The sequence below is a fragment of the Calonectris borealis genome, chromosome 9, assembly GCF_964195595.1.
Source record: "Calonectris borealis chromosome 9, bCalBor7.hap1.2, whole genome shotgun sequence".
NCBI classification, from domain to species: Eukaryota; Metazoa; Chordata; class Aves; order Procellariiformes; family Procellariidae; genus Calonectris; species Calonectris borealis.
The window spans coordinates 23,962,769-23,978,114 of record NC_134320.1 but is presented as its reverse complement, the minus strand read 5'-3'; the positions used below and the strand labels follow the sequence as shown (position 1 = coordinate 23,978,114).

Below are 15,346 nucleotides of genomic sequence, written 5' to 3'. Positions count from 1 at the left end.
TTGTGGTTTACATAAGTTACCGCAGTGTCTGTACGCTGACAGAGGCGGAGGAAGTGTTTCTAAGGACGACTGTGAAGAACTGAACACAGCACAGGAGTCAGGCGGATAAATCAAAGAGCGGACACTACGTTTGCCCAAAGCTTCAAATATTATGTTTGGGAAAGTGGTTTATATTCTTATTCTGGAAAAGCCTATTATGTCCTTGTTTGTAAGAAGAAATGCTGTCCTCTGGCTGTGCAAAATTCAGTACAATATCTTCTCTGGAAAGTCTGAATGCATTACCTAAAAGTCAGTGGGTGAATAACCACCTTTCATTACCTTGCTCAAACTCACCTGCGCAGCCACCAGCCCTGCAAACCCCGAGCCTTTGGTCCATGCCTGGTCCTAGCCCTGTGCTATAGAGGTCCCAGCAGGACTGGGTTCTTGCTGGAAAGCCCTATTTATGTGCAAGCAACTGAGCTGTGGAGGTCTCGGTTTCGTTGCTGACCTTGGTTAGCGTGTGGCTGCTGCAGCGCGTCCTCTGCAGCCTCTCCGCGCTTGGTTGGAGGGCTCTGTACACGCGGAGCTGCTTGAGAAACTGCCATTACTTCCCCCGCTCTCCTGGTTTGGGGTACAGCATCCATGGGAGCATCGCACTTACAAACTGAACACTAAATAACTGGAAATAATAACTAGTGAAGACATTTATGAGCTGAGTGGGGCCCTAGGACAATAAAGGGTGGTTGATGGTAGCTCATTCGTTACCACCAGCTCATATTGGCAGTAAAGCTGACACCAGCAGTCGGAATCACAGCCTTACGAAGACCTCTTAGACATTATTTTCCACTTCTACGAATTTAATTGACTCTTTTTCCCCTTAAGCAGCAAAACACAAAAATATTTTTCTAGGTAATATAGCCATTTTCTAGTTAAAGAAGTGGAGAGAATGTTAAAGCAAAAAAGCATGCCTGAATTAAAACTGTTATTCTCATTTTCTACATGGACAGTTTGGCAATTGCTTCTCCTCTGAAAGGAACAATCTTTTTGTTTAGCGCCGTAATTCATGGGCTTCTAAACCAGAATGCGGGTGGATGAATTCTTGAAAGATGGAGTTTAATCTGAATCCCCACGTCTTTCACTGGATCTACCAGGCTGGCATAAGTTTAGAGGGTAACAGTCATATTTTCTTTCTCAAGAAAAAGCTGTTGTGGTCTCTGGTCCTCCTTCCCCACAGCTGGCATGTTCGCAGGGCTCTTGCATTTTTGGGAGGGGGACATTCTGCATGATAGGAGAGCGCTGAACAAAACTGTAAGGAAAGGACCAGAAGAAGGAGGAGCAGTATGGTAACAACACATAGCCCAGAAGCACCTCCTGATGGACCCATCCCTTTTCTTTCTCCAGAAGTCAGAGCTGGCCACAAAGGGTTTGGGCTGAAGCAGCAGCCGAGAGGGGCAAGGCAAGGCAGGGGCAGCACCCCTGAGCACCCCGGTTAAGCTGCTGTTGAAATCACGGCTTTGGGATGGCTGTGGCCAACCTCGAGGTGTTCCCAGATAACGAACCCGCGCCGAGGCACAGATAGCAGGGCACTGCGCAGCCCGGAGCACCCCGTTCAAGGTCTGGGTTTGAACCCAGAAAGCCGTCCGTTCGTGTTGGTATGTGTTGATTTCTGCATGAAGGTGATCTTTGTGCTGTTAATGCAGCCCACCGTCTGGTTTCCAGAACAACCTGGTAACGGAGTTATTCTTTTTGTTAATTGTACTATCCAAAGAGAAGCTTATGGACCTGATTTTAGGAAGCAGAAAATTAATCATACCAGCGTACAAATGACAAGATTGAGTAAAGACTCAGCTATTGTACCAGCAGTTCAGCCTGTCTTTCCCAGAAAGAAAATGTTTCACATATCCCATGACACCATCCCGCCATGTAGTTTTCCTGGGGGCCTGAATTTCCCAACACTGTGATGTCTGCCCCCAGTTTGTGGTAAATAAAGTGATGTTGACTGATCAGTTATTCAGTCTATCATCTCAGTGGTAGCATTAATACTTCAGTGGTATAATATTTTATGCGCAAAATGCACCTGAGGCTCAGTGAGCCTTACTAGCTTTACTTCTGAGCCTTACTAAATCCTTACCAGGATTTGGGAAAACCAGCATTTGTAGAGAGGGTACCTCCTGCACTGAGCTGCTGGTGGAAAGAGGCAGATGAAGAACCACCCTCGAATCCATGAGCTCGAACCAGCTCCTCTCCAAAACAGCCCTTCTCTGCCACGTCCAGAAGGCAGAGATGCAGTCTCGCTGAGCGAGACTCGTCATCCAGATGCTGGAGATGCTCAGCAGAGATGCTCCTCAGATGAGCTGGTAGCTCTGTGCAGCTCTGCTGCAAGGGGTCTAAGGTGCAAGAAGAGAGATACGGCCGTTAAGGCTGACCTGAGCACAGCTTACCTCTCCGTCCTACAAGCTGGACTGAAGCTTGTTTTTCACAGCAACACCTCATCTGGGTTTAAGGAGTCCAAGCGATAATGGTTCCATCATCATTGCTCAGAAACCGCTCTCCCTAATTACCCTTTCACCTAGGATAATTAAGCTTTCAGAGCTGAATATTTCTATTTCAGCCTTTCCTGTGGGATCTTGTTACGACTTCCCCAGCCGTACAGCAATGCACTTCTGCACATCTTTTTCATACATAGTGGCCTGGAAACCCAGCTCATACCTGCTGTCCCCTCACCGGGCTGCATTTGTGAACGAATCCTTCCTCTATTGCACGCACGGTTCATTGCACGTAATTCAAGGCGGGGGGGCGTTTAAACTGAAGGCATGGAAGTGCCCCGTTGGACCACTGGGTGCAGGGCGAGGAGGACCAAGCAGCAGGACACCCGCAGCAGGACACCCCATGGGCGCTGCGTCACCTCCGTCCCGGGGACACCCCGGATTTGCCCTCCAGCGGCGCGGGGATGGAGAGCACGCGGGCGCATTTGCCTCATACAATAAAAGAATCGCCAAAAGGCTCCGGCTCTGTCTGTCTTTGATAAAAAGGCAGCTCGAGAATTGCCCTCTCCCACGAGCCCCAGCTCTCGGCCTATGAGATAATATAGGCTGGCCTTTTCTTCGCAGCTGTATTGTTTTAGTGCTTGGAAAATAGCAGCAGGCTGAGCAATGACTCATCTGTCACTAGATGGGGTTAAAGTAATTTCCGTTTTCTGTTGCCATGGGGAAATCAACGTCCTAAGATTTGTCCTTTCTCCCACTCAAACATGTGGGAGTAGAAAGCCTGAAACCCAGCAGGGCTAAACAGTTTTTTAAATTTTTTATATATTTTTTTTTTTCCCCCCTTATAAACAAACTTCCCTCCGTGGCCTTACAGCTGTCAGTCTGTTCCCGGAATCGTCCGGTTAACAATGTCATTCCCCTTGGATTGCAAAAAATCCAGAAGCAGAGTTTAAGTAAATATTTGACATTCATATAGGAGTTGCTTCATGTTATCACTTGTAAGAGTCCCTGTTGCTTGTAAAGTTTTATGTGTACATTCGAGGTTATAAACTTGATATTACACAAATAAAAGTGAAACTTCAAAAAAAAGTAAATTAAAGTAGCAGCTCACCCAACGTTCATAATATAGTGAATAACAGAAACAGGAAAGAGGAAATTGCAGTAAATACCGTTTAAAAGCCTCGCTAATGTATAGCTTATATGAGTAGCAGCATAGCAACATCTAGTGTTGATCAGGGATATAGCTGAAAGTTATCGTCGTACTTCATTAATGGCAATTCGACGAAATCTGCAGGCAGGGAACTGGCTGTGCCCCGACCACCGCTGCCCAGCACAACCTCAGCTCCTTCTCCCGTGTGTTTCATAACGTGTCATGTTTTTTCATGCTCCGTGTCACTGCCTTCGTTAGCTTTGCAGAATTGCAATCATCTGGTAATGCTCTCAGTCTGTCTCGATCGTTATGAAAATTATTGTGGTTATATTTAAGAGCCGACAGGTTTAAATGCCATTCAGTGCAACGGTGGCCAAAACTTTTAGCACCTGAACTGATATTAAGAAAGCAATTTCTACCTGGCAGCTGATCACGTTACCAGCTGTATCGTAAAACCCAGGACATTAAACATTGCTGTCGAGTGGGTAGGGTGCTCAGAACCGCTCTTTTCCCTAGAAATGAGCGTGCAGCGTAAGGTTGCGATGCGGGGGGGTACGTCAGGGAAGGCCGTGTTTTCGCTCTCCTCTAGCACCCCGTGATTACTGTCTTGTGCACAGTTTAAGACCATCTATAGACAAATTGATTGAGGCGCATTTTGAATCTATCACCATATCCCATGTAGACACTTCATTTAAAAGACACCTTTTAAGCTCAAGGTTCCTTGCTCCTTCGCTCCTTTGTAGGTATACGTTATGGATTAACGTTAGTTTAGTTTTGATTAGTTAACTAAACGAATTAGTTAAGTAGTTAAGTTAAGCTAAACTACTCAAGTTTAGCTTAACATTAGTTTGGTTTTTTAGTTTAGGTTTAATTATTTTTAATGGCTTTGTTAAACTCTCACAGTTTTTTTCATATAAGCAAGCCCTTGTAGCAGGGCTGACTGAGGACTATTTAAATAAAATAATTAGTCTCCTTAGATTACAGCTCCTATTACATGGGGTTTACTTCATCTTCAGTAAAATAACATCCTTTGGGTTTTCTCAAACAAAACAAAATTAATGGATGGCTGCTTTCCAAATCCAGCTCTGTCTTGCAACACTCTGTGAACAGATTTTTTGCCACGTTTAAGTTTATTACATGATCTAATTAGCATGACTGTGTAGGTGCGTGGAATGCACTGGGGGAGAGGAAAAATACAAGTGTGCAAAATGCTGTTATATAATTTGCTATGGGGACACACTTATTAAAGACAGAGACCTGGGTCACTCTCCGGATACTTTTCAGCAGGATTTTGGGAATGAGCAGTTGGACAAGAGAAAAGAAAGGACGTTCAAGTCTACAGCAGAGGACAGGGTAAGAGCAGGAAAGGCTGAATGCCACCTGATTTTTGTGACTTAAAAATACAATTACAGTTTTAAAGCGGTATTAGTTCTATACTCACGTTTGTTGCTTTTATGTCCAGATAAAACAATTCAGTAAAATTCAATGCATGACTCAAAGCGAGGACTGCAAACTAGTCAGCTACACCGCGAGGCTTGCTCTTCATCAGAGAATGAAATACAACTTCTAATTAATAGCAAGAAAATACGGATTGTTAACCACTCCGGCCATGAGAAAGGCATTAGGGTGTCTATTGGAAACACGCAGCCAGAACAGAGGTCAGAGCTCTGCTTCATGTTATTAAGACATTCACACCGCCCTAACCAAATTAAATGGGAAGCTAAGCAACATAAAGCTATCGGGCTCTCTTTCTTCCTTCTGCATGCATGAAATGGCATTTTAAAGTTACGTGTGATCTTTCAGAGCCTTTACAGGGGTCAGGCACTAGGCACATCTGGCATGCGGTCTTCTCATTCGGGGACATGAAGTCATCCTCCGATTTGCATTCCTGAGTCAAGAACGTGTAATTTTCCATGTGTCACTTTACTGACTTGCACATTGAACAGAGATTAATATTAATTTCATAGAAGATTGGGCACATTTAAGAAAATTGCAAGCCCTGCTAATTGTGTTTTAATTAAACTAGAAGGGGAATAGTGTTTGATAAAGAGGGCTGATGTTGTTTGAATAAACACGCTCCACGCAACCCGCTGCGCTACGCCGTAAATCAGTTCAGTGCCGAATCCCACCCGATGGGGTGAATTAGGTATTACAGGACCTTCAGAGGCGTAAGTTCAATGGTAAAATTACCACTTCTTAAAATTGCGGCTCTGCTTTCCCCTGCCGTTGTCATTGCAGCGGCCTGAGGAGCCACCGCCATGCAAGCTGGCTTACCCCGAAATGCGACTGTCCCATTCGAGTCTCCTTTAGGAGGATTGGGATGCGCCCTGGGGCACGTGGCGGTCCCCAGTGCCACCCTGGCTGGTGGCAGCACTCCAGCGGGGGGGACGGACGACCACAGGTCTGAAAATGAGTCTGGTGGTTATCAGCAGCGTGCCTCGGGGATTGCATATGATCAAGTACACAACACAATTGCTTTGGCTCTTGCAATCAAAATATTTGCTGTGGCAGGTAGGGAGAAACAGGGCTCCAGCCTGACGAGCAGTGGGAGGCACCCAGCCCTAATCCCTTTGAAGTCAAAGGCCTTTCCCCCACCGTGCCCAGGAACAGATCCTAGGAGTGACCTCCAGCCTCCAAAGCACCTCCCAAAGCTCTTGGTGACCTTATCTTTCACATTTGGAGCAAGCAAAGACACCAACAGCATTAGCCGTGCGATACACTAGATTTCAAGTCACAGGCTAAAGCCTCTTCCCTCTAAATTTCCCTGCCACAAACACGTTACAGCAACAATAACTCGCCCTGGGGAGAAGGTGGTCCTGCTCTGGAGGACGCATCCGTGTCCTGCAGACACTGCTGGCACTGGGTGCCGGTTTCATTCTGGCTGCGATGGGCAGGTCAGCGTTGGAAACAACAACCCCCGTCGCTGTCAGCAAGTTTCTGGCTCTCTCTGCACCGGGAAGCGGTTTGTCCTCTTGGGAAGATGGCTGAAGGAGCAATTCAGAAATCACAGGATGGGCTTTCTGCAGCTGAAAGTGAAGGGCAACGACTCTGGAAAAAGAAACCATATTCCTGGGGGTGAAGGGGCCTTATTTACCACACTGTAATACCTTCTGCTTCTGTAGGAACAGCTGAAGATAAACAGAATAGTGCTTCATCGTGCCAGGTAAACAGCTCTCCCATGCCATGGCTACGGTCTCTAAGGAGCTTCTGTTTATTATGAACCATCTCTGCCTCGGCTTTAGCTACAAACCCTCGCTGTGACTCCAACAGGGAGAGGCTCACAATGAAAGTGAAGAGCTTGTATGAAGTTACCAGAGGGATACTTGTTACCTTTGGGATTATAAGCATTTTTTCCCAGAATTTTTGCTTTTTTCCCTGCTTTTTCTTATAAGCCCTGGTTTGTTGGATGGAGTGTTTGCATCGCCAGTCCCATTTGGAATGGAGCTTTGGTAGGCAGAACAAAAGTGTTATCAAAGGAAAGATGTTAGTGATGCTACAGAGACTTTAGAGAGTCAACTATGTCTGAATTATTTATTTCCTAGCTCCTGTGAACTCTCTTTAAACAGAGAAATGCTTGGAATTACATGAAACTTAAGATTTAAATTTGCAGTAAATATTGGTGTATTGATTATTATTATAACCTGCTGATTTTTAATTTCCCCTTACAGAGGAAACCCAAACTTCTTGTTCTGAACTAAATTTGGATAATTAAAAGAATATAAATGTAAATTAACATCCCCAGGGTTATGCTGGTGTAATTGAGATCATTGTTTAGCTCTTTTCTTTGGTTCATTTCCTAAGCTTTTGCATTTCCAGAGGGATGTTGTAAGTGATGCAATGAGACAAGTACAACCAGCTTTACAGAGTAAAAGCTCAGGTAGGCACGAGGCTGTGAAATCCTCATCCTCCTCACCGAGAGCGGGATGCACGCCTGGTGCCTCCGCAGGGAAACCAGCTGGTTGCACAACGTAAAAGCCGATGAGGTTTTTTGGGACGAGGTCCTGTAGCTGCGAGGGTTAAGAGGTGCTGGTGGCCCTGTGGCAGCGGGTGAAGCACTGAGAAAGCCGAGTCAAAAGTGGGGTTGGAGGAAGGGCGAGTCGCCTTCCCCTCACCCCAATGGTTGGAGGGGAAGATCTCCAGGGGACTCCTACCTTTGGTTTTCCAGTGGACTTGATAGCATTCCTGTGATTTGGGTGGTAATGATTTAGCCACAGGGTTTTATACCCATGTATTCCCACACGTGGCTGGTAAACCACACGCCAGTTTGTTCTTTTCTTTTTAATCCAAAAGGAGAGAGAAAATAAAGAGTTTTTTCATGGCACTGCCGCTTCTGATGTCTTCATACCAAGGATTTGACTACAGTACTTTATGGCTTTCCTACCCTTCCATCAACCTTGGGATGTTTATTTTTCTTCAAACATAGCTGTTTGCAGCATGCTAACAAGAACTGAAGATCTTTTAACACTGCCATTTGTTTACTGAAGACATCAAAGCCTTTTTTTTCCACAAGTCGTCTTTGAGTCAGTACAATCTGCAAACAGCCATGCAAAACCAAGGTGTGCTTTGTGTAGAGCAAAATAAAACCAGAGTGCTGAAGATACAGATATTTTCTAATCTGAGATTCTAAATTTAGCTCTGCTTCGTCTCTCATTCCTCAACTTCTCAAACTATTTGTTCCTAACCGAGAGCCATGCAGCTTCAGCAGACCTTCCTATTGCCTTCAGCTTCAAGTTGGGTGGAAGAATACGACTGCAAATGTGGACAGTGGCAGTGATAGCAGCTAATCTAAACCAAATATTTTGTAACATCTATGAGCAGATGTATTTCCTCATTTACTTTGACGGTCAAGATGCTATACCGTGCGAATAGAGAGCAGCGCTCTGAATTTTTTTGCATCAGGTCCTGTGAGCTTTTGGTTCAGACCCAGACTGTGGGTGCTGGGCAATACGCAGTGGAGGAAATGACAGATGTTGGCAGCAAATTAAATAACAAGATCTGCTGAAAATAATGTCCTAAGAAATACTGGGGCATCCTTTTTTATGAATTTCCTAGAGGTGTTGAGGCTATTTTAAGGCCAATTGAACTCCCACTCCTTACAGTATAAAGAGGATTATTCCTTGTCTGGAACATAAGGCAGCATAAATGTCACGGTTTGTGTATCATTGGTATTTCCAGTCATGCTTCAAGTATTGCCTCACCCCAAACACGTATCCCACTGTTCAGAGCCCAGTGGCAGTCTTCAGAGAGCATGAAGCATTGGTAGTGCATCACAGGAAGCATCTCCATGGAGAACAACCCAAAGTCTCTCCATGGAGGAGGACCTATTACAGTGGTACCAACAGACCAGCTCCCTCTATTCAACTGGTCGGCTGTGGTATGGACAACAGGGAAGACGAGGGCAACAAGGAGGGAGGACAGGACAAGGACTGACCGATAGGGTTTTTATTCCACAAGGAAGCAGCTCACCCCAAGCTGCGTTGGCTGAAGGTTACAGAGCAGGCAAATGCCCAAGGCTTTCCAGGAATCGCGAAGCGCGACCTGCAAGGTCAGCGAGGGTCAGTAACGCAGATCTGCATGGACAAAGTACAGGGAATGAGAAATGCTGACTACATCTCTGGGGGAGGGATGGTGCGTGAAGGGCATTTTCAACAACAGACAACTTTTTAATCACCTGGCTGTGGGTGTAGTTCGCCCCGTCACAGCAGGAGAAGACATGCTGCGCGACCCGGTGCTCGTGGCAGCTTTGGAGACCTGGCGCAAGGCGGGTGGAGACGACCCATGCAGGAGGGGCTGGGTGGTGAGGGATGTGCCGTTCAACAGCTCTTGACCCTGAAAACACCAAGAGGAGATGCCAGGGGCAAGCAATACAAACCTTTCCCCTTTCACTAGCTTTAAACCAGGCAAGCGGTGCTGGTACAACAGGGTGCAGCCCCAGAAGGGCCGCTTCCCTTGATTTTGGGTGCTGCTGAGCTTAGATATAACATCTGGCTCAGCAAGGCAGGGCTCAGCCTCCCAGGGTGAGGGCGAAAAGGAGCAACTGTTCCCCTGTTCCAGGGTCCCCGTGGGTTGGGAGCAGGGCCATGGCCCCATCAGTGACACAGCCAGGCGGCCCCTCCTGTCCCAGCACTCAGGTGACTCCTGCAGAGTGCTTTCAGAGTCTTGCCTTAAGAAATAAAACAAAATGGCAGAGCCTTAAAAAAAAAAAAAGTTTTAAGCACATCCAACTTTGGGATAGAGCGTAAAATTTCTTGCCAGAGAATTTAAAACAAACTGGAAACTGATCATCTTCTCATTTAAATGATGTGCCTGGAGCTAAACCAGCAAGGCTGAATAATCTCTGCACTGCTTTCATCCTTCTTCAATTTTTTCTTTGTTCCATCAGCCACATGTGCGTTAAGTGTAAATTGAAGGGCTCTTAGCTGGAAAAGCAGATTGTGAAAAGGGCTTGGCCCTCATCTTATAATTCAGCTTCAGTATTACAATTACTCTTAATAGCACTCTTATTTTGTTGTATTATTTATTCTGGCTAGAACCCTTTAGGATCCCTTGAAGGCTTTTTTTTTTTCTCTGGTGGATTTAGCCAACATCCACTCATGAATCCAGATGTTTCTGCTTTTATCCAAGGGAATTTTATGGTATGGATATGCCAAGATTGTAACTTCAGGCTCAGCCTCAAGACAAGTATTTTTCAAATTCCCTAAATCAAAAATGGAAAGTGCCATGAAAAACCTGGGCCTTACTGCATTTAGCATGCCAGAATGGAAATCAAACCGCAGGACAATATTGCTCAAGGTTCTGGATCTGTGTTGATACAGTCTCCTACGTCGCACCAGAAATTACAGTCCAGATCGTGCTATTTTCCGTGTCCTCGGACACGGACTCTTGCTTTTAGCACATCTTCAGCTCTTCTTTCCATTCACCAGCCTGAAGTTAGGAGCAAAGATACATGTGGGTCCAAGATGCTTACACTGGAAAAAAGATTACTCACTGCAAGCCAGAGTCGCTGCTGGTGTATTTAAATGAATGAAAATGTGCCTGTGAATGTCAGCTCCCCGTCATCACCACAGATACCCTCCCAGTCAAAATTGGTTCTGAAATAAGGACAATGACAATATGTACCCTGCCCTGATGGGGACCTGGTGAATAATGCAAGTGTCTGCTGTGCCTTTGACAGCACTTTGGAAGAATAACCAAACCCAAACCCATTCCTTGTCCAGAGTGACGAAAGCAGCATGAAGCAGACACTAAAATAACCTTAATAACCTTCCTTTCTGTGCTGCCTGGGGTTTCCTTCAGGCACTCCTGTTGCTGGTGTCCTGGGTTTCTTCCCTGCTCCCCGTTTGTCAGCAGGACAGTCCTGATCAAAGTCACTATGCAGTGGTGGTCAGTGCCAGCATGGTGGCTTGGCCAGCGTCCCCCGCTGGGGATGGCTGCGTCCTTGCAAGTGCCCCAAGGTCACCCAGGAGCACGAGAATAATGAACGCAGGAGATGCACGGAACAGTTTTCCTTGGCCTTTTGGCAACAAACAGTAACCATCATCACGCTGCGCACAAAAAGGATGCGATGTTATGCCTGCGTCCTCAAAAGGTGAATTTTAACTTTTCCTGCAGGACACTCCCGACTGGCCTTGACCGCACACCGGCAGGGCCCTGCTCCTGCCTCTGCTGTGCACCACCCAGCCCCTTTTAAAGCCACTCTCGGTGCACTGGACCAGGGAGAAGCGCAGAGCGGTTATTCCAGCCTGGTAGAGAAGAGCCCATTCCCATCCCCAGGAGGCTCACGCGCAGCAGCTAGTTATTACTTGCACTAATAGCCTTAGTTCTTTACCTGCAGAGTTCCTGGATCAAAGGAAATGTAAATTATTCCTAAAAGCTCTTCTAAGGCTTCCCCCAGCATGGAAAAGCCTCTCAGCTGGCACAAAGGATGGAGCTGGCTCCATAGCAAACCCCTCTGGGGCAGGGATGTGCTGGGACAAGAAGGAGGCAGGAGAGCCGGGGAGCAGAGGGCTGAGCACCCGGCACCGAGACAGCTCGAGCAGCAAAGTTTTCCACCCGCCTAGCCCGGAGCTGAGTTCAGCCACCTCGAAATCCCGCTGCGTGGAGCTGCTGAGGGCAGGGGTAACTCGGTGCAAGGTGCCATCAGTCGGGGTGACAAGTCCAGGGCTCTGTCTGGTGTCACACGCAGGAGGTGGCGAGGGAACGGCAGGGTTAATCTGGACAATGCATTTGAAGAGGAAAGCACTTTTCTTCCTCATATCGTGGATCAAATTGTGCTGTGCAGGGCTTGCAGAGGGTGCACATTAAATATCCCACCAGCACGGTAGTTTTGCCAGTCCCCATCACATTTGCTGTTTTGTAATGAGGAACTTTGTTAGTATTCAAGTATGCAGTTTAAATTTTAAAGGCCACCCACTGTACTTACATGCTATATGACAAACTGCATAAGTATACCTGTTCCGATTTATTCTTCTAGTATTTTTAGTAAAATATGGTTTCAATGACTTTGTCTTCCCTGTAAAAAAAGAAATCCACATTTTTCTTTAATAAGTTCATGACATTCAAGCTACTAATTTTCCTTACCATCACATCCCTTTTTGGACACAGAATAAAGGAGATTGAATATAAAAAACAGGGGTTTTTTTCCAAGTTGGAAATGAAGAAATACAAAAATACTGAGGTCTTTAGTTTTAAAGTTTTTTTTTTTTAAAAAATTCTCTCAGCAGGTCAGACAAGTGATAAAATGCTTTTGTCTCCATTTCAGTGGGAGGCTAGTTTCGCCTTCGGCATACTGAGCATCACGGGCACCTCAGTGCAATTTGCTGCTGCCATTGCATCTCCCTGGCCCACACTGGTACTTCTCGCTTACTGGGATTGCTGGGACCAACTACCTGGGTTAGGCAGTCCTGTTCCCCTTTCCCTATGCTGACTTCCCAAACCTCTGCAAAGACCCATCGCGTTATGAGTGGTACCACCTCACCCTGCAAATACCAGACCTCTGTTTGAGTTTGGCCATATTCTGTGCGTTTTTGTGATGACTTCAGTGAGACCGCTCCAGTTTGGACATTTAAACATGAGCGTCGGTCTCGGTGGGGGAGGCGGATTGCTGCCTGTAATGCCGTCACGGCAGCCGGGAGGGCGGCACGGCTGCGCAAGGACGGACAGACCCTGAATGCACTCGCACTGCATTTGTGGTGCCCCTGAAGCCATGTGCATCATTCCCGGTTTACATCACTTTACTAAGTAGTAATCTGGCCCTTTAGTTGAAATGGTACTGGGATGTAAAGGGTACAAAGGGACACACGTCTTTAGCATACATAGCCTGGGCCTCTGAATTTAGAAGCTGGGCAAAATTTTATGGGAAATTATACAATTTGCTTTTGACATGACAGAAAGCAGAACCTGAAGATTTGCCTTTCTGCTCTTCCTTACCACTGTGAATGCTGCACTGCCATTAATGCCCAGAGCTGTTAAAACCTGTGCAGGCAGAGATCTGCTACCGACCAGCAAAAGGTGTCAAAAATAACCACCATCCCGCACGTATCCGCCACCTCTGCTGCAGGTAGAGCCTTAGGCAGCAGCACCTCGACGGCGTGGGAGGATGAGAGGTGAGGGCAGGAGCACTATGAGGAGGAGGAACCGGCCTTTGGGTGACCCGGAGCACGGCCAGAGCCCAAGCTCCGCGCTCCCGACGGGCTCCCGCATGAGGCACAGCATCGATTTCCAGCCCCGACGTACCTCCAGCCCACTCGCCTCGGAGGACTCGCTGCTGGTTCAGGCATTCGCAAATTTTGCTGTGCTGAGGAAAATCTCACCCTCCGTGCATCCGATCCCTTGGATTTTTTTCTTCCCTTTAACCTTTGTTCGGAGCCAGTCTCGAATCCACGGAAATAAGGGGGTTTCCATGACAACAGCCCAGCAGTGGACTCCTCCGGGGCATCTGAAGAATCAAAACATGGCCAGGGCTTCCTCCTGCTCCAGCATCACACCCCGTGGTGCCACAGCCCCATCCTGTCACCTCTCCCTCCTCCCGTGCTGAAGTAGACGGCAAACGACCTTGGGCCGAGCTCTGCCTGCTTTGGTCCTATTGGCATTTACCGAAGGGCGAGTCACGCCGCACTGTGACGTACGAGCGGGTGTCAGGCCATGACGTCAGCTTACGGGGGGGGGGGGGGGGGGGGGTAGAAAGACCAAGAGGGTCTGCAGTCTAAAGGACTGGGCAGCTGTTGGATTTTGTAATCCCCTAAGCTTTATTAATAAGATTCATAATTTTCATGCCCTCCCTGGTATTTTACAGCGGCTATGAAATGATCCTTTGTTATTCACGGTCACTGCTTTGCTTCCAATACGCAGCATTTCTCCTGCCCCCCCTTCAAAGCCCGGCAACTGCCGACCCCCCTGGTCCCAACCCAGCAAAGCATGCAAAGGGCCCCACCGAGACCAGAAGCATCTCCAGAGGCGTCCTCTCCTCGGGCAGGGCAGGATATCGGCCCTGTGCAGAATCAGGCCCCGCTTGCCCAAGCATTTTCTCCCACGGGTGGCACAGCCGGTACCTTGCCCAGCGACCAGCTCCAGCCCAGTGCCCAATTGATCCGCCGCTCTTGAGGCCGTTCCAAAACCCCATCCCTTCCCTGCAGCACTTCTGTCTGCCCTCAGACCAAGATTTATGAGGGTTATCCATGGATGCGGTTGCAAGCAAAGTCCAAAAGCTTTTGTTGCAATGCCACAAGCAGCACTAAAACAGCAAAATGCTCTTTGCATACCTGATCCTCGCTGAAGGGTTACCAGCAGGACACCCAAACACAGACAGCAAGCTCTGAAGCGGGACCTGAGGAGGCAGCGTGGATGCGCGCCAACCTGACAATGGGGTTTCATTTAACAAGCGCAGATTTAAGTGTGGAAATCAAATATGAAACAGTCGTAGCCAGCATTGTCTGCATTCTTGGAGTGGCACTAAACTAGCAGGAAGAAAAGAACTGAGACGCTGGCCCAGACATGCTCCAGCTGTCTGCAACTACCTCTTCCCTCCTCCACTGGATGTAACTATTCAGCTTGTTTTCATTTCATTATTGGATGTTATTTTTGCAACCTGGGAAAAGAATAGAAAAGGGAAAAAAAAAAAGTCCTTAAAATGCTTTTGGGTTTATTTAAGAACTAGACCATTTCTTTCCTTTTTATCAGAGAGAAAGTACACTTTAAAAAGTGCATGAGGCCTACGGTATTATTAAAGGATTTGTTTCTCAAATAAGGTCCTTTATCTCAGAGGCAGCAGCATTTGTGTTGCTGTGGTTATTCACGTAAGTCGCCCTCATTTAGTACCGAGCAACATGCAATTAAATAGCCATATAAAACACCCACGGGGTGAGCAACAGCTGCCTACAGGTAACCTTAAGTTTCATGCACTCGCTTGCCAAATGTTTCAGCTCTAGCCATATAAATCCTCATTTGCATGTGGGAGAAGGGCAGGCCCTTTCCTCCGTCACCATGGGTAGGTAAACAGGAGGCACTCCTTCACCAGGCACAGCGCAAATCAAGCTTTTAATGAGTTGGTTAAAAGCCCGATGCTGCAGATCGCTATTAACGGGAGTGCTTCTCGACCCACCGCAGGGTCAGCCCTTCCCCAGCTTCCCTTCCCTCCTCTGCCTTCCTCTCAAGAGCACAGCTTATCCATTTTTAATGTTAAAAAGAATTCGCATCCAAGGTCTGATAATAATTTATTTTCCCTCTCTTTACG

General features: G+C 47.1%; 1 protein-coding gene across 1 annotated transcript; it reads left to right on the top strand.

The window, feature by feature from the left end:
• Window positions 1-5,873: 5,873 nt before the first annotated feature.
• Window positions 5,874-12,647, top strand: TMEM212 (transmembrane protein 212). Its single transcript, XM_075157701.1, is given in 5 exon segments — window positions 5,874-6,126; window positions 6,858-6,970; window positions 6,972-7,064; window positions 12,329-12,453; window positions 12,455-12,647. Coding segments are annotated over 5 exon segments (777 nt in total).
• The last annotated feature ends 2,699 nt before the right edge of the window (window positions 12,648-15,346 follow it).